The sequence below is a fragment of the Heptranchias perlo genome, chromosome 7, assembly GCF_035084215.1.
Source record: "Heptranchias perlo isolate sHepPer1 chromosome 7, sHepPer1.hap1, whole genome shotgun sequence".
Classification (NCBI taxonomy): domain Eukaryota; kingdom Metazoa; phylum Chordata; class Chondrichthyes; order Hexanchiformes; family Hexanchidae; genus Heptranchias; species Heptranchias perlo.
The window spans coordinates 65,207,194-65,232,482 of NC_090331.1; the positions used below are offsets into that span (position 1 = coordinate 65,207,194).

General features: G+C 42.9%; 1 protein-coding gene across 1 annotated transcript in view; it reads right to left on the reverse strand.

The window, feature by feature from the left end:
- Positions 1 to 25,289, reverse strand: part of tmeff2a (transmembrane protein with EGF-like and two follistatin-like domains 2a) — a 58,914-nt gene that overhangs the window by 8,026 nt on the left and 25,599 nt on the right. Inside the window, exons 5-6 of the mRNA XM_067987761.1 lie at positions 7,978 to 8,074; positions 4,040 to 4,188 (exon numbers count right to left, since the gene is read on the reverse strand). Coding sequence (XP_067843862.1) covers positions 4,040 to 4,188; positions 7,978 to 8,074 — 246 coding nt within the window. The remainder of the gene's footprint in view (positions 1 to 4,039; positions 4,189 to 7,977; positions 8,075 to 25,289) is intronic.

Below are 25,289 nucleotides of genomic sequence, written 5' to 3' on the forward strand. Positions count from 1 at the left end.
ATGGAAAAGCACCCTTGCAGACAAAGCCAGGGAATGCATTTCAGCCAAGACTAGGAGCTGTACTTGGGTCTCCTGATCAGCAGTGACAGTATTGTAGACAGCCCTTATGCTGTTTAACTCAGGAGATGCCCTCAAAGCAGCCATTGATAAATTCTAATATAATGGAGAGTAGTGTGTGTGTATAATATATATATATATATATATAATTACACACAGATATACAGGGCAGGGGGTATAAAGGGCTTATCTGCATCCAGAATAGCTGCTTTCTGGAGTGTGTTACAAAACCTGTATTACACATATAGGTTCAGCTAAATCCTGATGGAGTCGAATGTATTATTCTTAAGTAAAACTATTCTCATTGTGTGATGCTAATAAAAGCAGACCCATCACTGTAACTGATGTAAACCTCACTTTCCTTGCCCTCCATTATAAAGGACTTACCATTGTTATTCATATCATGTGATGCCACTGTAACAGTAAGTGACCCCAGAAACATACAAAAATTGATTTAAATTTTCAGACATGATACAATCTGTGTATATTAGCATGCTGCATGAATGATGTGCTGTAAGACCTCAAACTATTCAAGAGTTTTGTAACCCAGCATACAGACTGCATTATCTCTCAGTGAAGAACTCTCTTTCTGACAGGTGAGAAAACCACATACTTTATTTTCTGATGAAGAAAAGTAAACAAACACAAGCCCTACTATCATAATAATATTAACTTATAAACTTCCTATCACAATAGGTGGACATGGATGGCAAAACCTAGAGAGAGAGTAAGAGAAAACAGAAATGGAAGATATCAATAAAGCTCAACTGGGTTACCTCGGAAACAGGAAAACAAAAAGATATCTGCTGTGACCGCAACAGACTCTCAGCCTTTTGAAGAGGCTGCTCCTCAACTTCTGGCTCCACTTCAGTCCCATGCTCCTGATTTTTGGCCATCTGGTGTGGAGGGGGTGGGCAAGTCAGAGGACCTCCTCGTGGGTCTGCTCCTGGGCCTGGCCAAGGTGGTCATCCACAGGTCCAGGTTGGATGTTGCCCGTGGGGGTGGTCGTTTTGGCTGCCTGCCTCTCTTCCGCGGCTTTGTCCTTACCCAGGTGGCCCTGGAGAAGGAGCAGGCGGTGTCCGCAGGTACGCTTGAGGCCTTCCGCGACCGGTGGGCCCCGAGCGAATGGAGTGTATATTGGACACGGGTATCAACATTATTTTTTAATTTGTTAAGTTTCCTTTGCTTTTTATGGTTTGAGTTTCTATTAGTTGAGCCCCTCTAAAAAGGGGGCATTTTTGTTAGATTTTTTGGTTGATTGCCCCAGTGTCTCCTTAAGGGTTTTAAGAAAAGGCATACTCAGAGCCTCCATGTAACAAAATTTCAGGGTGAAAATCAGTTTTTAAACCAGCTAAATGTCATTATGGTTTACCACGATAACTGATCCCTGTATTGCGCTAAATTTTGTAAGACACTTAAATCCACCCTTTTAACACAATTCATTGCTTCTAATAAGCTGCACAGTGCTTATAGTTTATCATGATATCAGAAACCCAAAATTTGGTTCTGGGCACTGATCATATTCCTCACATTAGCATCATCCGATGGGAAGAGTTCATTGTGCTACAAAGTAACGGGGGTTGCATTACTAGGATTTGAATTCACTGTACGATCTTAGCAGCTGAAGTAGACTAGGAGGTCATGGATGGCCAACTTTTCAAGAGGTGGAAAAAAAATTGTGTGTTGTTAAGGAACCACTAATTTTAAATAGAAGGGAGGACTGTATACTTCCATGCTCCCGCTGAGGAGTAGCACTTGCAGGGAGCGCACAGTGGGAAATTTGTGCGTATAGCCGATTATTTTTCATCCATTAAAATGAATGGATAGAAAATCACAAGCTGTGCATCTACAATTTCCCACAATTCACTCCCTTTCAGCACCATCCCTGCTGGGAGTGTGGAATCAATCCCATGGTGTATGCCAGTATGCTCACTGATATTCGCACTGTAACTAAAGTATACCATACAAATAATTTTGAAACCTAATCCATCAATGTGGCTGTTAAAATATATTTTGCTTCCAATTATTTTCTTGATATCTGGATTTCTCCCTTTTATTTTCTCTCTATGGGGGTAATTTTAACCCACAAGGATGGGTGGGTAAGTAAAAATTGTAAAAATGTAAAACCCGACCCCAACCTACCCACTTCTGGTTTTAACAGAGGTGGGTCAGTCAGTAAAGTCTTTTAAGGCGGCTGCATGCCTCCATTTTAATAGTTTTTTTATTTTTAACTCCTGGGGGCCGGGATTCTCGGGCCTTCTGATTTTCGCCACAGGAGAGGAGGCGAGAAGGGCCAGATCAACAGGTAAGCGCCATTATTGCACTGCTTTGAGGGTCAGCAGGAGCAGGGGTGTTTCCTCCAGGCCCAACAAGCTTACCTGCCACGATCCCACACATGCAATCGGCCAACCCCCCCCACCCCCTCACCGCTGTCTCCAAACCTCCCGATGTACGACCCCCTCCCTTGCTGTCTCCGACCCCCCTCCCCCCGATGTCAGACTTACCTGCTAGCATCCACTCCCCAGCTGCTTTCCCCGTCCGACAGGCAACCAGCCTGTCAATCTGGCTGGCTGTCGCACGGGAAACCTGCAGAAAAACTTTAAAAGATGTCCTTACGTCAAAATTGTAAGGATCGCCAGGAAACCCATACCTCCGGGTTTCCCGTCTGGAAATGCTGCCCCCCGCTCGGAGTGAAAATCCAGGCCTATGTCTCATTTTGCTTTTTCCCTCTCTTCCCCAACCCCCTTCTCTCTCATTCACTTTTCTGCTCTCCATTTCTATCACATTCCCTGTTCCCCACTCTAATTCCCCCTCTTGCTCTTTCTCTCATCCATTTCATTCCCTCTTTCATGCCTTTTCTCATTGCTTCTTGCCACCTTTCTTTCATTCCTTCTAATTCATGTCTTCTCTCCTTGTTTCTTTCTCATCGCTTCTCTTCTTGGTCTCCACTCACTGCTTCCCCTCCCTTTCTGCTGATTCCATTCTCTCATTTCCTATCTCCTTATCTCTCTTATTCCATGTCTGTCATTTTCTATTAAGTACATTAGATTCCATTGACGTTTGGAAGATGTGACTAATTCATCCTGTGGAATCATTGTCCTCCAGTGCAGCAGAACAAGAGCCGGTGCAGGAGAGGGATTCTGCCTGAGCTTGTTAAGGAGAAGCTCAGTGCTGCCGTGTCTTCCATTCTTCCTCAGCTCCCTCAATATCTAGGCTTTGTGTGCTATCCTCAGCGTTTAAGGGCCCATATGATGCTCCACCATTTAATTGAAAAACCTGGCAGTGCAATTTATCTTGTGGTAAATCAACAGCAGCTCTTTCAGTCCGGCTGCCTTGGTTTCTGTTGCAGAGTATGGTAGTGTGCTGTAAGTTTGTGCTTGTGGCCGTGATGGCTCTGTCACTTCCTATTCGCTCCTTTGCTGGGCTCTGGGTGGGATTAAGTGCATGGACTGGCACGAATAAATGAAGAGTCGCACTTCACCTACAGAAGAGCTACATGCGGAGTGCATTACGCATGTTGGTTACCTCTGCTGTAGATGGTCCCAAATGGATTCATTTTGGTTTATAAATAGTCATTCAGTAAATTTGATTATACTTCTTGATTGCTAAACAGACACAAATAAGATAGATATATAAAAAACTGTGACTATGGAGTATCATCACAAGGATTAAACATCAAATTCACAAGAATAAAATCATTGTGTTGTATGCAGAAAAGTCAAAAATTATCATCAAGTAAACTTATTGATCCTGCACTTTAAGAGAGTGCAGGTCAGACATAAAACTATAGCACAGTTGCCCCAATCCTCCAACCCATGTTCCCTTCAAGCACCTTAAGTGCGGGATCAGTGAATTTCCCCTCATCAGCCATTAAAATAAGGTGTACTTTGACAAAATATTTATGGTGTTCTGCAGAAAGAAAATCATTGCTAAAATTACACATTTTAAATGCCAAATGTAGCAGTAAAACTACTGAAGTTACCTGGACATCTTCCCAAATGCTTTACTTCTATGAATTCCTGATTCTGGCAGGATGCCTCTTTAACCTGACATGGGTTATCATAGGATTTACCATCAGAAGCACATACAGGGTTGAAACTGATACGGGAACAGTCAATGTTGCACACGCACCTAGACAAGAAAAAGAAGCTTTGTTTAAGTCTACAGAGATAATTCCACTATCCTGAGCTCCCAGCGGGGAGCCGTGTTCACAGGGAGAGCAGGTCGGAGAATTGGCATCACAATCCTGTAGCCCTATCTCTGTCATGCATTCCCAGTCAGTGTGGCCGTGCATTGGGAGTGCAGATTCAGGATATTATTGCTTAAAACAATCTCCTGGATATAGAGTACTCAGCAATAAATGTACACTGCAGTAATATGGAGCAATTAGCAGCTGTTTCTATTGAAAATATTATGGGATGCCATCATGGCAAACTTTCATCTTTGAAGAAAGCTATTACTATGACATTTTAATTTTGGATGGAATATCTTTAAAATGCAGCACTGGTACTCAGAACTCAGCTGTGATGTTCGTATCTACACAGTGTAATTCTCACGAGGGCCAATTTTAACTCTAGGCAGAAGTGGATGGCAATCCTGCACTAGAGTGAATGTCAGAGGCCCGGCCCAGCCTCAATTGAATCCGGCCAGTCAGCTCTTTCTGAATGCCACCGGCAGCAAGGCGAGTCTGGGAGTGGGGATATTTGCAGGGTATCAAGGCTGGGAGGAGGGGAAGCCTGGGGCAACTGAGGCTCGGACTTACCTTGAAGCACTCCTCCAGGGCCCACTAAGAAAAGATTTTTGAAATTTACCTGAGCGGGCCTCGCTGGCTTCTCTACATGTTTTACCTGATGGGGTCACCACAGCAGGCGCCCCGTTCAGAAGCTGGTTAAAATTCCAAAGGGGTCCCATGTACATATCATTGAGGCTTCTGCCAGAGTTTGTCAAGAGCCTCATCAGCCGCCAAAACCGGCCACGTTAAATTGCAGATGGGTGGGAATGGAATGGGAAATGGAGCCGCTCCACTTGAACTGCTCCCCCACTCCATCCCCTCTGGTGTTACATAGCAATCTTTAGCTGAGGGCCACAATCCTGACCAATATTTTACATGAAAGCCACCCTCAGAAATGCTGCAATATGCTGTATCATGGAGTGATGAGATGTAGGTCTCAGCCTGGGATTTATTTACACAGTGAGCTTCTGATTTCAAGGATGCCACTGTGGGCAGTTTCAAAGTGGAGGACAGGCACTTCCCCCCCTCCTCCCCACGCTGAAGGAAGAGTTTTAAAAAAGAATTGTATGGCCAGTAGTTGTATTAAACAGTCATATTTTAACAGTACCCTTTCACTTGCTGGATGGAACCTGATAGTGATACCCTAATACTACTTTGCGGCCTTCTTTTCCTTGAGAGCAAGAATAAGAGAGGGAACAGCACAGGAACACTATCCAATCAATACCTCAAAGCCAGGTAGACCACAAATGAAAGCCTAGAAGCACCAGGAGTGGCAAATCTGCCTAGGCTGCAGGTGAAAAACAGGCTACAAAAGGCCCCAGATTGTATTACGAGCACAATTACTAGAGTGCAACACTGTGTGTTAAAACAGAGAGGTTAAATTTTTCAAGATTGCACCTACCATGGAGTAGCTGATGCCTTTAAGAGGAAGCTAGGTAAGTACATGAGGGAGAAAGGAATAGAAGGTTATGCAGATAGGTTTAGATGAAGTAGGGTGGGAGGACGCTTGTGTGGAGCATAAAGTCTGACATAGACCAGTTAGGCCGAATATGCTGTAAATTCTATGTAATTCTATGTAAACTTTGACAAGTATGACAAGCTAGTTATCAGGATATTTTGCCATAATTTGGCACCTATAACGTTGAAAAAAATTCACGGTCACTCTACCAAACCGCCATTTATTTATGGTTAGCAAATTTATGCCACAATAGAAAAGATAATTTATTAACTGGAGTAAATTGCCTGCTGACTCTGTATCGGGGCTTTAAAATTTCCTTATCTTCCTTGGTTTTAAATACCATTAAATAATAAATGATATTCTTTAGGTAATTATGCATTTAGCAAATCAGAATAACATTGCACTTAAATGAACTATCAAGATATCAGTCAGTTTACTGCAGTGCACAACTCTGCTAGAAGAGATGAAGCCTTCTTAGAACATTGGAACACGGGAAAATGTAGATGACTAAACAATGAGTCTGCATGTGTTTTCACACATTATATGTACATATACACTTATGATGATAGGCTGATGTACATGGTTATTTTATATTTGTATCAAATTATTATTCAAATGCATTATCACCACTAATACAGGAACACTGTTGAGTAAAGATAGATCTGGCAGTGTCATTTAGTATTCAGGTCAGGGAGGTGTGAATCAGCCTGGGAAAAACAGTGTGCAGTGATATGTTTTCAAATTTGTGCCCTTAAATATAAATGCGGAAAAAAAGTTAACACTGTAAGCTTACTTTGATGAAGTCTACAAATCGTGGTTTGGAAAATATTTATGTGGATGTCTTAGGAGACAAGTGAAGGAATAGAATCAAGTAATTGATTTGGGCCTCAAGAAAGCAGTAGGGTGATGATTAGAACTTCTCAATCCCACCTCCATAATGATCAAAGTATTTCTTCACTTTCTAAAGTCTTCCTATGCTGTGATAGCCATTTAGACTTTTTACACAGACACCGGAAACAAAGTGTAAATGCTAAAAAAATAAATTTAGGGACATTGGCTCTGTGCTTTACAACAAACAACGACCACAGGTTGCTTCTTGTACTGAGTGTCTGAATCTAAAAGCCTTTGTTAAAATGCACTGATCTTGATCATTTTTGTAATTGTCCAGAACAGGGACTGATGCGGGTGATGCATTAGAGTGATTATTTATAGTTAGAGTGATTGGATCAAGTCAGGACAGACTAGGTTTCTGGATGTGTGACTTTTGGTCGGCTAGGCTGATCACATTACCTGTTTAAAGTGCTTGGAGGGTAAATTTTGGATGAAAATGTAGGGTGTCGACACTCAGGCAGGTTCTATGTAAGCCCCATGACTTATAGAATGAGGGCAAAGTTTCACTCATATTACATACATATGAAATTCCATGACCTGCTGTCTTAACAAAGGCATGATGTATTCATATAGTAATATTTCATTGATTTTGCCCCAAATGGATTTTTAAACACCTCTGATTTAAAACCACTAAGTTCAAAACACTTTACAGCAATGAATGCCCTATTTATTGTATGTAGACATATTTTTTTCTTTTTTCAAACTGCTACAGTTCAATTATACTAATATTTCAAAAAGATTAGAGTGAACTCACTAATCATCTTCCGGTATAAACCTCAATAGTTAGAGCTTGCTATGAGAATGTGCAATGATATGAGCTTTTAATTTTTGGTCAACCCTGTGCTGGTCAAAGCAAGGGAGGTTGGTGCTGGGGAACGGAACACCATTTTACATTCGATTTCAGCATCAAACACTCCTTGGTCAGGTATAGAATGGATCAGATGCAGAGTAAAGCTTCCTTTAGACAACCTCATAATTTTAGACGAGCATCCCATCTGCATCAATATAACATTCCCACCTCCCACAACAGCCATTCTTGGAATTAAGTGTGCTCTATGAACACACTTGGAACTGGTTAAGATTCTCATTAGGAACTGTGGTGAGACTCCCATGAGGATTCTGCCCAATTTTTAAGACTCAGTTGTTAGATAGAGGAGACTTTCATCCATTGGACTGGGTTGGATTTAAATCCAGGTCCCAAAGGTAAAAGCCCCAGTCCATTCTCTATAATAAGAGCTTCTAATTTAATGCAGCGTGCCAGTGAAGCAGTTACATTTGCAGTTTAAGTGGGTAGTAATGAATATTAATATTTGCTTTTAATTAACACTGGAGCATTTACCAAACATCTTCTGCATCTTCATCGCATTCCGCTCCAAATTGGCAGATATCACATGATGAGGTTTTCTTCGGATTGGTTTCTCCAGAACCTTCATTTCCTGCAGGTCACAGAATTCAGAAAGAAAAATGATGCAAAATGCTGCTAGAATGTTGTGATTTTATTTTTTTGTTCTTATGCACATCAGAAATTATTAATGGACATTTCAAAAATGTTTAAACCACTTGACATTGTAGCCAACAATGAATTAAGGCTGTTAATTCCTAACCAGCTCTTATGTTTGAATAAGTATGACTCTGACAAGGAGCTAAGCTTAAGTGGTGAAGTCATTCTTCTCATTATTGCTTCTTTCCATTTAACTACTGTAAATGTTTCATAGTTGTATCTTATTCTCTGGTCAGAGCAGTATCATAGGTGGTTGCTGTGACATTTTCTTTCTGCACAACGTGACTGCAAACTTGAAGGTCTCTTTAAACCCTTCCCTTCCTCACATCATTTTAATTTAAATGTTGAAGCTAATCTCAGACAAGACAGATTTCAGTGGAACTACTCATTACCAGTTGCAAAATTTACCAACAATCCTTTGCAGGAATATACATCATGGCAACCGATGTCCCCTAAATAAGTGAGCACAGAATATTCTGACAAGAATAAGAAACAGTTGAGTAGCATTCACAGTAATTACCTGGAGAGACAGAATGAATGCACCGCACTGCAGTATATTACAGCAATTGAAGGGCCATAGAGGAATATGTAATTTAAAACTGTGTAAAAGAGCACTTAAAATGGAAATATTTCAAATTGAGCAGATTATTCCACCCAGAAATGTCATTCTTTGTCAAAAATATGTGTTCAAAAAAAAGTTTAAACCAAGATTTCATTTGTAATAATCAGATTCAAAAAAGGTGTTGGAGACTTAACCACGTAACTGGTCCATGAATGATGCATTGCTGTTGTAATCAGCTACAACATATGCTATTATTGTATACATATACCATGCATTATTACATTATTTTTACTTTATATGATGCTGAGACTATGTCAGGACGATCCTATTCTCTGGTTCCAGAGGTTATGTTCTGAATGACTGTAAATATAGACTGAATCTAAACACAAATGTCTAGGCAGCACTGATGGTTCAGTTGTTCTCTGCACTGTCCATTATTGAAGTGAGCGATACAGATCTGGAAGGTCCAAGGATTTGATTCCAGTCTATGCCAAGCTAGCTTATTTCCTTAGATATGCAAATTGTTCCTGGAATCAAGGGTAGACATTCAAACCACTATTCATGAAGGGAGAGAAGGATACAATGAGCAAATATAGACTAGTCTAACATCAGTTAAAGAAACAACTTGTATTTATATAGCACATCCTCAGGATGTCCCAAAGTGCTTCACAGCCAATTAATTACCTTTGAAGTGTAGTCACAGTTGTAATGTAAGGAAACATGGCAGCTAATTTGCACACAGCAAGGTCCATACACAGCAATGAGATAAGTGACAAATTAATCAGCGTTTTTTAAAAAAAATGTTGGTTGAAGAATAAATTTTGGCTAGGACACCAGGAAAACATCTCTGCACTTCCTGGAATAGTCCCATAGGATCTTTTATGTCCACTTGGGGTCCTCGGTTGAGCATCTTAGCCAGAGCACAGAGCCTCCCACAGTGCAACACTCCCTCAGCACTGCACTGAAGTGTCGACCTAGATTATATGCTCACACCTCTGGGCTGGGTTTGAACCCACAAACTTCTGACTCAGTCAGGAGTGGTGTTTTCTTTGCAAAGGTCCTATGCAACGGCTCGGTTTGGGGCCCCTACATGTGAGTACAGGTAGATAATGCCATTAAAGAGGCTATAACATTTTTGATTTTATAATCAAGGCATAGGGTACAAGCGTAACAAAATTACAATAAATTTGTACATGGCAATGGTTATGTCAAAGCTAGAGTACTCTGTGCAGTTTGTGGTGCCTCGTTATAGAAAGGACATTAAAGCCGTAGAGAGTGTACAGTGTAGTTCCATCAGGATGATACCAAGGATGGGAAACTATAGTTATGAAGAAGGACTTATGATTCTGGGACTATTTCCCATGGAACAAAGGCGGCTGAGAAGAGAAAGGTTTCTTTTAAATTATGAAGGGTTTTAATGGGATGAATGGGGAAATACTGACTCCCCAACCAGTAGAAATAGTAAGAGAGTGAGGAGAGCAGTTAGGAGAAATGTCTTTAATAGAGAGCTATTAGGGCATGGCATTTTTTCCATAGGGAATAGTTGAGGCAGAAACCACTGCACATTTTAGATGAGTAGATAAACACATGAAGCAGGGGGAGATAAATGATTATTGGGAGAGAGCAGGGCAGTTTGAATTAGTTTTGGATTGCTCTAACAAAGAACTGGCACAGAGGCGATGGGTCAACTTTCCTTCTTCTATGTTGTAAACCTCTGGGGCTCTCTCTCTCTCTCTCTCGCGGAGTGGCATGAGCACTATAATTGGTCCTATCAGCCTCAAACTAGGAAGGAGAGAGAGGGAAAAAAAAATCAGTCAGAGTTCCCACTCTTGATTACTATCCAGTGTGTGTAGATGTTGGGTGAGAATATTTACTTTCTAGGCTCTCGCCTGAAGAAGGGCTCTCACTTGAGTGAGGTCCTGGTGGGGGTTGGCATTCCTCTCAATCTCTTGACTCTGCAATGTGGGACCCAGAGCACCAAAATGTGCCAGTAACTCCCAACATATGGGATATCAACTTTTCAATGTTGATTTGCCTTGTCTCACTTTGTCTTTTCTCACTGCTTTTTAAAAGAAAATGGAACAACCATATTCTACTTTCCCATTCAGCTTATTTACTGCTTGAGGTTTCCTCTTCTTGCTGGTTTAGGAAGATTTTTGAAAACTGGAATCTGATTGTGACTGGAAAAACGTCTTATGTTTAATGTTTACAAGCTTTGCTTTATGTGGGGAACCTGATAGAAATCCCTGAATCACAATTCTTCTTTCACTTTACTTATATATTTTTACATTACTATAATTGTTCATCCCCTCATAGTAATCTTTGTTGACTTAGTTTAAGTGCTTGCAAACACTGCCCAGTGCTTGCCCGAATTTCCAATAAGAGCTGCTGGCAGTAAATTACCCCACCAATGTGTAAATTACCCTTCCAGTGCGTAAAGTACCCCCTCCGGTGCATAAAGTACCCATCTAATGTGTAATTTGCATTAAAAATAACATGAAACTTTCCGCAATCAGTACGATTAACATTTTAGAAAAAAAAACTTACTGCTGAACCCTGCAATCACCCGATCTTCAATTCAGATGGATTTCTGGGCACATTGAATGTTACAAGAAGAATTTTTTTTTGCTTATATATAATTATCAAAGCAACGGTCCACTTTACAATCACCCATTCTTTGTAGCAGTAGCAGCTTTGATTCTTTGCAGCACACTAACAATAATATACTGTAATCATGCCATCACTGCAGACTTTATTTCACAAAAAACAAAGAAAGAAAGACAGAACAAAAATCATTCATTGGTTGTGAAGCTCTTTGGGACATCCTGAGGATGTGAACCAGCACTGTATAAATGGTGACTGTCCTTGTGCATCTTGAAATGATCACTAATTTAATTTTGAATTATAAGGATTCTAAGAGTTTGCACATAACTGACATTGAAGACCAACTAGTTTATGTGACCTGGAGATGAGGGTGAATGCAGGGCTCAGAAGTAAGTTAGTTCTTTTTCTAAAATGTCAACCAATACGGTTAGATAGGAAAAGTTTTGTGTTATTTCTGTGGAGATTACGCAGTACAGGGCAATTCTAAGAGTCGACGCTGCTGGTGGGAGTAGAAACATAGAAACATAGAAAGTAGGAGCAAGAGTAGGCCATTCGGCCCTTCGGGCCTGCTCCGCCATTCAAAATGATCATGGCTGATCCTCTAACTCAGTACCCTGTTCCCGCTTTTTCCCCATATCCCTTGATCCCTTTAGCATTAAGAAATATATCTATCTCCTTCTTGAATACATCGAATGACTTGGACTCCACTGCCTTCTGTGGTAGAGAATTCCACAGGTTCACCACCTAATTGCCACCGACGGCATATATTGGAATTTCGGGCATGCGCTAGGCCAAATTTCCAATTTGCACTGCTGGTGTGTGAAGCTGTTACCAGCAGCATAGACTTGTAAACTTACCCCTGATATGTTTAAAGGAAAACCACAGATTACTAATCAGTTTCTCAAGTGTAGCTGCCAATGTCTAGTTCCTCAGAAATCGATCGTCCTGCTGTCATGGCTTTCTGACCACTATTTTCAAATGGTTCTTGTGGCCAAAAGCAGGACTTTTTGGGACCTTGGCAGGACAGCTGACTCACTGCCATTTAAATGCATGATGTCCCACTCTGTTTGGAACACTTGAGACATATTGTGGGTGACACCAGGGGAACATACACCAGCATGAGTCAGCACTTTCAGGGTGGAAAGTTAAACCTGCACTGGGGTGAAATCACCCTCTGCCATATTAGTGAATGGACACCTTTGTATCAGATTCCTTCATCTGCTATTTTAATGAAAATATGGGTTAACATCCCCGTTAAAATATGAGCCAGAAACATGTTAACATGTTCGGACGCTACTATCACAAGGTGTGATTTCTCCCCACAGATTCTTAAAAAAATTAATTAATATCTTAAAGCATGGGTCTTACTATTAGTATTCCATTTTGACATGTGACACAGAATCATAGCATCATATAGCACAGAAGGAGGCCATCCGGCCCATCCTGCCTGTGCCGGCTCTTTGAAAAAGCCACATGATTAGTCTCACTCCCTGCTCTTTCCCCACAGCCCTGCAAATTCCTCCTTTTCAAGTATTTATCCAGTTCCCTTTTGCAAAGTTACTATTGAATCAGCTTCCACCTTCTTTTCAGGCAGTGCATCCCAGATCATACAACACATTTAAAAAAAGCAGCAAGACTCTTATAATGAGCATCTGACCCATATAGACCAAAAAGGTCCTAGGTTTGATTCTAGGTCTGTGTTGGGTTAGGTGATCTAAGATACCGTAGTGCTGGGGATGCTACAGTTGGTCTCAGTGCCCCTGGGTTAGGGAAAAGAAAATCAGCCAGGATTCTCCCACCCTGATTACTAGCCAGTGCCTCGTGCTGGAAGTACATGTGCACTGAAGTCAACTGAGCCCAGGTCAGCCTCAATGACCGCTGTGGTTGAATAGGCTGCCAAGACCTGCTCTACGGTTCACAGATGAAGAAAAGCCACTTGTGTAACTAGCACCCATTAGACCAGCAAGGGGTCAATGCATTCAGCAGAGGAAAGGAAGGGAGAAAATTGTCAAGAAAGAGAATTTAAGAAAAAAACACATGAAACTTCTAATCTTCACCCTTTTGTGACAATGATCTCAGCAACATGCTGTAGAGTGGCACCTAATAGCGATCAGACCCCTACCAATGAGGAAGGAACTTCTTGATATTTGCTCCAGGCCATTACCAGCTGCCCATCAATTGTCCAATTCTGACCACCACTGATGAAATCTTGGGAGCTTTCGAAGATGCTTTTATGTTTATCCAGGGTTTTGGAAGTACAATGCCAACCACCCTTTGCGTACTGCTCCCCCACACTTACAATATCCTGTGCCTCCACTCTACTATCCATTGGAGATCCATTCAGCAAGTGGAGTCCTGGTCTCCATTTACCAAATTGTCCTCTTCCAATAGGCCTACAGAAGAGCTAAGGCACAGGGTAATATAATGATTAGTTTCCTTTTCTTTAATTAAAAAAAAATCAATTCAAAAAAAAATCAGCGCACAGATTGGGAACAGATGATGAGCTGGCCCAGCCCATTATAAATGCTTGTGTTACAACAAAATTTGACATCATGAAGCAAGGAGAGTGAGACATTGAACTGCCTCAACACATTAAGGAGGCCCATCATGGAACGCAGTAATATTGGTGCAGATCGAGAGACCCAGGAAAAGTGAGCATCTGATGTCATTGGCTAAATAAAGGCTGATAAGTTTATATTTGGCAGTGCTATTGAATATGCTGGATCTATACTTCAGGAGTTGATGTAGAAATGTCTCGAGTTATCAGTAGCGATCTAGCCAGTGAGATTGTAATTTCAACTGGGTATGTTAATTCAGCTCATGCACATAGTCAGGCTCAGTAACCCCTCAAAGTCAGCTTCTTTGATTAGGCCTCATCAGAACTTACTGTTGATTGGGTTATTATAAATGTTACAATTTTTTATGTTCATAATGTGGGGTAGAATTTCTATGGGGGTTTTCCCGATCTTCCGAAGTTATGACGGATGACCGGGAGAACCCCCATGGAAATTCTATCCCTGCAAGTATTGCCTTAAATCAAGGAAGTTTTAGTTCCCTTTTATTATTGTTCTTTCTAATACTTTAAAGCAAATCAGTAACTTTTAACTTTAAAAAATTCATTGTTTAATGCAGAATATCAATCAGAAAGATAAAAACAGAACTAAAGAATAGGATTTAAATGCTAATCATAGTTGTTTTCAATAGTTGTATTTTAACTGATGGTGAGACTTCAGCTTCAAGACGACAACAACTTGCATTTATATAGAGCCTATAAAGTAGTAAAACATCCCAAGGCGTTTCACAGGAGTGTAATCAGACAAACATTGACACAGAGCCAAAGAAGGAGGCATTAGGACAGATGACCAAAAGCTTGGTCAAAGAAGTAGGTTTTAAAGAGTGTCTTAAAGGTGGAGAGAGGGGTGGAGAGATTTAGAGAGGGAGTTCCAGAGCTTAGGGCCTAGACAGCTGAAGGAACAGCCGCCAATGGTGGAGTGAAGGAAGTCGGGGATGCGCAAGGAACGCAGAATTCTCGGAGGAACGCAGAGTTCTCGGAGGGTTGGTCGGCTGGAGGAGGTTACAGAGATAGATGTCATGGAGAGATTTGAACACGCAGTAATTATCACCTTGAACACAGAGATGTGGATCAAAAGGTGTAAGAGATCGACAATATTATTTTACAGATTGTTTAAAAATAATCTATGACTGGTGATAATTCTATAAATCTGTTATTGCTTTTCTCAACATGCTATCAAATAGATTGAAGAGGTAAGAAATGAAAGATATGTTCGAATACAAATGGGTACAATATACATTATGCAGAGGGACCGTCCAGAAGTGTATAATAAACAATCCCTCAATGCAGTTGCACGGAAACAGGAAATGATATGAATTACAAATGCACAGTTGTAACGATTTTGACACTTGGTGCTGATTACTGTTTTAGTCTTTGTTCTAAGTGTCTATGCTTCTTTTGTGTTTGACTGTCACTTGCCAACAATACACAGCCTGCATACAACAGCTGCAAGCCACTTTCTTTCCTTGCAGAACTGGTAAACATTACCAGCACTGGAAGAGGATTCATGTTCTTATCGCGCCTTAAAGCCTTGAAAGTCAGTGCCTTTAAAAGGTCAACAGAAAATGATGATCATTTTCCTTCAAGGGACACACTCTTAAGTCACACAGTAAATCAGAAGTGGTTCTTCCCCAGCTCCTCCGCCCAAAAGTAAAAACAAAAAAATATTTTATGATTCGCATAACAGTCAACATAATTTATGTGCAAAGTATAGATAGATCACAGACAAGCTCATAATTCTCTTATGAAACGGTTCTAGTCAACAAGTCATTAAGCTGTTGTAGCAGTGTTCAACTTTTTCTGTCCGGTGCAAAATTATCCATTAAGTTTTTAATTAAAATCAGAGATGATCAATGTAGTTGTCATTTCTGATTTACTTCTGGTATTTTTTTTAAAGACTATATTTCAATTTGTCTTTTTTCTTAAAACTTAATGTTCGCAGTGACATGCAGCTTTCGGTGACTGAATTTATCCAGAAAATTCTGATGGTTTTCTTTTAATCCAACATTCCCCACGGAAATGCTGGAAAGCTGCTCTTGCATATATCTGCAGACAGTCTGATGGAAAAGGTTATCAACAGCTCCCCTAGGTAAAACTTTACAACAGCACTTTATACTGATGAGATTATTTTAATTAAATGTACAAGACAGTTCTTTATTTTTCAATGTAAATCCCCCAAATCCTAATTTTATTAATCTGTGCCATAGAAAGTATATCAGTGTTAGTCGAACAGAGCTGTGCACATCCCTCTTTTACCCTGAGTCATCCAAGCAGAAATGATTGAAAACTGTTTGGCCTGCTATTGATAAAGCTGCTATAAATGGAATGAGGAGTCGAAAAGAAATCTAGATTATAAATATTTAATGTCCTCTTCTACCATGTAAAGTTTCATGACTCCAGTGTCACAATAACAATCATGCTTGTATTTTTTCCTTTAGGCAGTTTTTTTTCCTCCCTCAAATGACCATCCTCATTAAAATGATATATAATATTGTCTAGGTATACAGTAGGGTCACTGAAATGGGCTACAATATCATACACTGGTTTTCAGGAGTCTTCTGTATTGACATATTTCCACAAAAAATATCATAGTTAATACTGCTCCCTGCCTCTCTCTCCCCCACCCCACCTCCACACACACAAATAATTGGTTGTACAGTTATTTACCCTGTTTTAATTCTGAAAGCTGGGTTTTTCTTAAATTCTGTTGTCCTTGTGCATGTTGTGAAAATGACTATTAAAAAATGTGATGTGAATTCATCGGAGGTGCTGAAATTAGGCAGTTTAAACCTGTGTGGGAAGAAATCATGTTAGAAATGTACCTTGCCTGATTAATTAAAATGTTGCTAGGTACAATAATAATAAGTGTGGTATTTTAAATAAATTTTCATTTTTAAGATTGTCCTTTCTTCATTTTTTCCCACTCCTTTACTTAGCAGTTGACTTGTACTCAGGTATGGTTTCACAGGTGCCTCATCCAAGTACAATTCTTCATAAGGCTTGACTGTGTCTGCAGACTATTTAACCATGGAGGTCCTCACAGCCAAACCCAATTCAGTCATCATCTGCGTCCACACATGTATTGTTCAGTAGAAGTCAGTAGATGGCAAAGAGGTACAGGAACAGTGTCTGATTTTTGGAGGAATGTAATATTGGCACATTGGCTATTTGAGGATGTGCGTTTGTTACCTTCAGTCTCAACTAATCCAATGCTCTCCTGGCTGGCCTCCCATCCTCCACCCTCCATAAACTTAAGCTCATCCAAAACTCTGCTGCCCATATCCTAACTTGCACCAAGTCTCATTCACCCATCACCCTGTGCTTGCTGACCTACATTGGCTGCCGGACCAGAAACACCTCAATTTTAAAATTCTCATCCTCATGCTAAAATCCCTCCAGGGCCTTGCCCCTCCCTATCTCTAACCTCCTGCAGCTCTACAACCCTCCGAGAACTCTATGCTTCTCCAACTCTGGCCTCTTGTGCATCCTCCACTCCCTTTGCCACACCATTAGCGGCCATGCCTTCAGCTGTCCACGCTCCAAGCTCTGGAGTTCCCTCATTAAACCTCTCCGCCTCTCTACTCTCCCTCCTCCTTTAAGATCCTCCTTAAAACCTACTTCTTTGACCAAGCTTTTGGTCACCTGTCCTAATGTCTCCTTCTTTGGCTCGGTGTCAAACTCCTGTGAAGCACTTTCGGGCGTTTTACTAAGTTAAAGGCGCTATATAAATGCAAGTTGTTGTGGTCAGAAAGTCCATTAATCCAGCATTGGGGTTCATAATTTTGGAGTAAAATGGCTCAACAACAGTAGAGAAAAGCGAGATTTAGTCACTACACCCTATAATGTCCTTTCTTCTCTCTTCACAGACTAAGCAGAACGCAGTGTTCAACATTCACTTAAACATAGAAACGGGAGTAGGTCATTCAACCCCTTGAGCTGTTCCGTCATTCAGTTCGATGATGGCTTATCTATACCTCAACTCCATTTACCAGCCCTTGCTCCCTATTCCTGGATACTCTTACCTAAACAAAAGTCTATCGATTTCAGTCTTGAAAATTTCAATTGACCCAGTATCCATAGCTTTTTGGGGAGCAAGTTCAAGATTTCCACTATCTTATGTGTGAAAAAGTGCTTCCTGATTTCACCCCTAACTGGCCTAGTTCTAATTTAAGATCATGCCCCCTTGTTCAGGATTCTTCCACCAGATGAAATATTTTCTCTGTATTTACCCTATCAAATCCCTTTATCATTTTGAACACCTCGATTAGATCACCCCTAAACCTTCTAAATTCAAGGGAATACAAACCAAGTTTATGTAACTTGTCCTCCTAATTTAACCCTTTAAATCCTGGTATCATTGTCGTAAACCTGCACTGTAAACCCTCCATAGCCAATAGATCAGATAGTGGGTTAAGCCATTTTTCACGCGTCCCTGATGGCTGCTTAAAACGGCTATGTGTGGTGCCCAAAGCTGAATGCAGTACTCCAAATGGGGTCTGAAAAAGGCTCTGTACAACTGAAGCATCACTTTCTCACTTTTGAGTTCCAACTCCCTTGAGATAACGGCCAACATTCCATTAGCCTTTCTTATTCCATTTTGTACCTGTGGACTAGGTTTTTGTGAGCTGTGTACATGGACATTTAAATCCCCTTTCTCCTCCACAGCTCCTCGTCTCTCACCATTAAGAAAATATTTTGATTGGTCTTTTCCGATCCAAAGTGGATGACCTCACACTTCCCCACATTGAACTCAACCTGCCATAGTCTTGCCCATTCACAGCACAAATACACACCCTACAGGACAAGATCATAGTGATCATACTGCAAGATACAGGTATAGTTTATTTCAACTTGGTTACATGCAACCACGAGGGAGGGTTTCGGAGACCTCATACGCCTCCACATTTTAAGCACACTCAGCCGTGGGCACCATGAGAAAATGCCCTCCAGCAATGGTATGCTTGAAGCAGCACAGGTGTTGTGGCGTGGCGCTCATGTCAAGTCAGTTCTGTGCCATTATGCAGCCCTGCACAAGTGACGGTAGAACCGTCTCAGAAATCAACGATCCCACAGTAATTTCAGCAAAGAAGTCCACTGACATTTCAGGGATAGTTGCAGTTCCAGACAGAGGGCCTTCTCTATCCACTGTACTTTGCCTGTTGCCTATGCAGCCATCCAACAGTGCTACTCCTTTCAACTAGAACAGCATTTAGTGTGTCACATTCACAAACATGAAGAAGTTCACAGCACACAAGGGACAAATGCAGGATCAATGCCTATTAAACAGAAACAAATAGCATTGCACAACTCAATAAAATGAATTCACTCTTAATGTTACTTGTTAATCTCTCATTGTGCAGAAAATAAGGCAGTGGGTTTCCAAAAGTCAGAACATATGGGAATGGAAATTTCTTTAGGCTGGATTTCAGGCCTGAAATGGGCACCCGACATTCACCTTCTTAAAATGGGCGAGCTGCTGGCAGCTGTCGTGCTGCCACAGGCAGCTCGCCCATTTTAAGAAAACTTAACGGCCGCTGAAGAACCGAGCAGAGTGGTCCGGTTCCTGCTCCGCTCATCGCTAATTTCCCAGAGGCCTAAAACAGTCATTGGATCACTCATTCACATATCTAAGGGGCCTAAAGCGGCCATCAGGGATGCATGAAAAATGGCCGAACCCAATATCTGATCCAATGTCTTTCAGGCGTACTTCGGGCATGGGACTTTGGTCATCAACATTGTCTCTCGTTGCGTAAAATGGGTGCAATAAGGTGCAATTTCTACCCCATGCAATTCTCCATAGGTAATGCAAGTCATAGTTTCCTTATTGTAAATATGTCCAATAGAAAATAATAGACCCCAATAGCAGAGCCCACTGGAAGACCTGGGAAATGAAACCCTCACACGCCTGTCTCCATCTGATCTGCTGTTATTGACTGCTGCACGCCATGTCACCCTGCTCTTTCATGACAATATAGTGCAGCATGTAACATAGCGCTATCATTTTGCAGACCTTTTCTGAGACATATTTTAAGGCCAACTTTTGACTGATCCAAGATCTGAAGCATTGTTTTATCTGCTGAGTTGAAATGTTCTGGAAATGTTCCCTGAGAAAGCCTGGAAGGACCCTTTGACATAAAGGTGGATGGGTAGTGCAGAGCTGATGGCAGGCTCTCAATGTAGGTCTTCCTGAACCTGAGTACAAGACAATTAGAGATGAGGAAGGCCATTCGGCCCATCTCGATTCATCCAACCAGACAGATTCTAATCCTCCCCACCAATTGTTTCTAAAATGATTCCAGTGTTTTTACTTCCACTACTCTACATGGAAGTTTATTCCACATGGTGAAGCTTTTTGTGTGAAGAAAAATTTCCTGATTTATATTCTAATGTTTTATCCCCTAGGCCTTATTTATATGCCCCAATACTGACTCCCGCCCAAAGCTGATGGGAATGACGTCACTACTGGCGGACAGAAGTTGAAATGTGTGTGGAGACCCATGGAAATGGTCCCCGGCAAGGTAGGCAAAGATTTGGAGGGGCGAGGGTGGGGCGGTGAAGAGGGTCAGTAAGTCCATTTTCGGGAGAAGGGGAAAGCCCAGAGCAGGGGGTGCCCATGGTATTCTTGTAGGGCCAGGAGGCAGCCTCCACTTTCAAAAAAAATCATTTACCTGGGCCTCTTGTGGTTAGGTTCCTTGCTGCCTCCAGTTTTCACTGGCAGGTTGCTTGGTCAGGCCCACAGTTAAATGGTGAGTGTATCTCGATGATATCATCAGGGATGTGACTTTGCCATTGAAATTAGGCCCTCAATCCTCTGGGGTGGGCAGCCTTCCCGTGCCTGAATTCAGGCAAGTTAAAATGGTGGGGCTGGGAACGCATCAGGAATGCGGCGTGAACCCTCTTATCATCTTAACCCGCCCCACACTCACCGATCCTGCTGGGCGGAGGTGGAGTTAAAATCAGCCCTTTAGTGTTTGGTCTACTTAGACTGCTAGGTCTCTTTCAACTTCATCTTTAGCTATTTCAGCATCATTCATGGAGTATGTGTGTCATCTATTTTTCCTTCCTATGAGTAGCACTTTGCACTTGTCTGCATTAAAATTCATTTCCCATTGTTCTGCCCGCTTGCATATTTTGTCCAACTTATTCTGTCATTTCTGAGCTGCCTCCTCCAATTCCACTGCTCCTCCTAGTTTGGCAAGTTTGATCATTTTGTATTGAGTTTCTGAATTCAGGTCATTGATATATATTAGAAACAGTAGTGGTCCTAGCAATGAGCCCTGAATTACTTCACTCAGTGCTTCACCCCATTCCGACATAATTCCGTTAACGAGTATTTGCTGTTTCTTCAGCCAGTTTCTTACCCATTCCCAGCAATTTTGAGTTTATGGCACACATCATTCACAGGCTTGCTGCCATGTGCATGTGCCGGCTTTTTGAAAGAGCTATCAATTTAGTCCCATTCCCCATCTCTTTCCCCATAGCCCTGTAATTTTTTCCCTTCAAGTAGTTATCCAATTTCCTTTTGAAAGTTACTATTGAATCTGATTCCACCACCCTTTCAGGGCAGTGCATTCCAGATCATTACAAATCGCTGCTTAAAAAAATGTTTCCTCATGTTGCCTCAGGCTCTTTTGCCGATCACCTTAAATCTTGGTGCTCTGGTTACCGACCCTTCTGCCACTGGAGACAGTTTCTCCTCAGTTACTCTGTCAAAACCGTTCATGGTTTTGAATACCTCTATCAAATCTCCCTCTGTTCTAAGGGGAACTCCAGCTTCTCCAGTCTCTCCACATAACTGAAATCTCTCATCCTTGGCACCATTCTAGTAAATCTCTTCTGCACCCTCTCTAAGGCCTTGACATCCTTCCTAAAGTGTGGTGCCCAGAATTGAATACAATACTTCCAGCTGAGGCCAAACCAGTATTTTAAAGGTTTAGCATAACTTTCTTGCTTTTGTATTTTATGCCTCTATTTATAAAGCCCAGGATCTCATATGCTTTTTTGACAGCCTTCTCAAGTCGTCCACCTCCTGTGTGTGTTATGTTCCTGGGAGGCCCTCTCCTCTTGCTCCTGTTCCAATAGGAGATACCTGCCAATGGCGCTACACTCAATCTCAGGCAGTTTTCTTCTTCGATAACTTCTGTTACTGCCATGCTAAAATCTTGGAATCCTCTCCTTCATTAAGCTCACCAGCAATAATTCTGACCTGGAGTTAAACGTTAACTTTTCGATTATCCTTCACATTTATAATGCTGCACAAGTTTTAGCACTTAACAAGGCCCTCATTTTTCGCTAATATTTATTAATCCATTTTTGGAAGGTTGGGAGTCCTCACAGCTTTGCTAAACACAGACAATTAGACCATTAGAATTTATTGACAGCATTACAGATTTTTTCCTCATACCTACTTTTTCCACTGACATTAGGCAGAGAGGAAAATATTCCCCATTATAATTAACACATGAAGATAGAAAAATGGTGATCATTTTTAGCTGCTCTGCTTCAAGATGCAGAAGTGTTGGCCTCATTGCTTGCACCAATGGCGTTTTGGACAGCAAGACATTTTCAGCCTAATACTAAAAATCAATGAAATATTTTGACCATGGTCAATAGCTTTTGAATGTGATAGGCAGTGTTCAAAAGCTTTGTTTCATTGATTTGACGGACAAAATGACGGACATACAACTAACCCAAATTTACTAAATTTTGTAAAAACAATTCTGCTCAAAGCAGAATCATTTCATTGTCCTTCAAGATCATTGGTATTAGTAGGTAGGCATAAGCAGATCTGGCTATTTGTGGTTTGTGCGTAGTATACTTATTTACACGCTAAATATACAATGTTTAATATTTAATCGGTTAAAAACTCTAAATGCTGCATATGATTATCAGTTACAATGGTATACTGTAAGATGAGATATATTTTTGGTTCATGAAATGATATTATGATACTTTATATTTCTACGGAAAACTACTGGTTCAGTACAATAACTGGATGACTGTGAAGAACTGGTGTGTTCTCAATGAATGAGCTTGGCTGCAAGACTGACAGTTGACTGGCATTTCACGGTTTCAATAGTCCATCACACAGTCAAGACCAAAACCTGAGAACAGGCCAATTCTTCTTGGAAGCTTGATCAGGTAAAACTGAGTCTATGGGCCCGATTTTAGCAGGCCTGCGGGTTTCCGGCGGGTGGTCCATCGGGCGCGTGGAAAACGCGGACGGCTAAATGAGTGCGCCCCCCGCGCGATCGCGGGATAATTGATGCCATTAAGCCGTGGTTACGGGTTCTCCGCTCCCCAGCTACGCGCCGGCGGCCTGCGCATGCGCATTGACGTTCGCGCGATGGTGGAGCTCTATTTAAAGGGGCAGTCCACCAAAGCCCCTCCAGCTGCAAGCAAGAGGCAGCACACCATGGAGCACCCCAGGGGTAAGGCTGCACCACGGTTTTCGGACCTCGCGCTCCAGCTGCTGCTGGACGGTGTGAGGAGGAGGAGGGACACGCTGTTCCCGAATGACGGATGGAAGTGCCCTGGCTCCGCCACCAGGAAGGCATGGGCAGAGGTGGCGGCGGAGGTCAGCAGCAGGGCCAACACCCCCAGGCCATGGGTGCAGTGTAGAAAGCGATTCAATGACCTCACTAGGTTCGGCAAAGTGAGTACACTAACGCACCCTCCCACAACCCGTCTCCAACATCACGCCAAACACATCACAACCCCCTTCTGCACAGCCACCACAGCGCTCCCGCAGCAATCCTCACAGCCACTCAACTACCATCCTCACCGTGCCTGCACGTACCCACCGTCCCTGTCCCCACTCGAACACTACCACACACCCCAATCCCCATGCAATGGGATGGGCATGTGGCACATGCATCCTCCCATCCATCTGCCCCACGCTCAACCCACCCACACCGATGCTTGAGGCGTCTCACAATGCAATCTGCACTCACTCACGTATCTGTGTTTTGCCTTGACAGGAGAAGAGATGCAAGAACGCCAGAGAAAGGGAACGCACCCGAGGGGGCCCGCCACACCTGCTGGTACTGACGGACGCAGAGGTGGAGGCGTTGGATATCAGCCGCACGCTACATTGCCTCTCCGTGGCGGATGGCGGGGCTGGGGCTGCAGAATCGGCCGGTAAGGGAAAGCTGACACTCAGCACTCATGATCGCGAATGACCTTAGCATCACCTGGCATCTGCCGCACCGCAACGTTTGTGCACATGCCTGATATTGCCCTCTGTTCTCTTGCAGGGCCGTCTGCGAGCGCCGTGTGTGGGGAGGGCGATTCCTCAGAGGACATGCCGGTCTCTGAGGGTGCACCGTCACATATGAGCCAACCATCCACCAGCGCAGATACACACACCTCGGTGGGTCCCCCTCGCCAACTAGTTGGGGTTGCACATGGTGAGTCACCGCGCACGTATGAGCTTGAGCAGACCCTGGTGGCAGGGGCAGCCGCGGAGGGTCCGCGTCGGTGGGAGCACTCTTCTCCAGGCTCTGCTCAGCCGGACCCAGATGCTGAACCCAGGGGGCCACCAGTGAAAAGGAGAGTCGTCGAGGGGCATCAGCACATTGCCGAGGTACTGGGAGAGGTGCCGCGGGCATTGTCCACAATCGCGCAGGTGATGGAGGAGTCCAACTCCTGCATGCGGGCATTGGTGGCGCAGGAACAGGAGGGTACCGGCAACATAGTGTCGCGGGTAGGTGCGGGAGCGTCTGCGGTGGAGGACAGGCTAGCCTCCCTCGAGCGTCACGCACAGCTCAACATCGAGTCCATGCAGGCCCTGACAACGGCTGTTCGGACTCAGGGTGAGCAACATTCCGCCGCCATAAACAGGCTGACGGATACACAAGAGGTGGCCTTGCAAGGCCTCACACATGCCATCCAAACTGCCGTCCAGCAGGGTGGAAGGGGTGATGTGGGCCGAGGCCATGAGAGGGATGATGGTGAACGGGGACGTGGAAGCGGGGACGCTACTCAAGGTGCCCCCACGTCGCACCCGTTGCCCCCTCTCAACCAGTACCCGCAATGGTGCCTCCTCTCCAGTGGCCGAGTCTGCCCCTGCACAGGTGCAGGAGGAGCAGTCTGTGGAGGTGCCCTCACGGGCACCGAAACCCAGGGGGCGTCGGCCCAAAGCATCTACCTGGTCAGGGCACGAACAGGAGCAACCTGCCACCACCTCTGCTGGAGCCACAGGGGTAGCACCACGTAGGGGTTCCCATAAACGTAAGCCAAGGGTTATAAGCACAAAGGGAATGCACCAGGGTGTCTGTCAATTTGGAATGTTTTTTTTATATAGTCGTTCACTAAGTACAGAGTAAACACAATCGTTCTCACCACTCCCGCCACCTCTCGTCCATTCTTCTGCGGCTTGTGCAATAGGTCCCTTCCGTGCGGGCCATCATG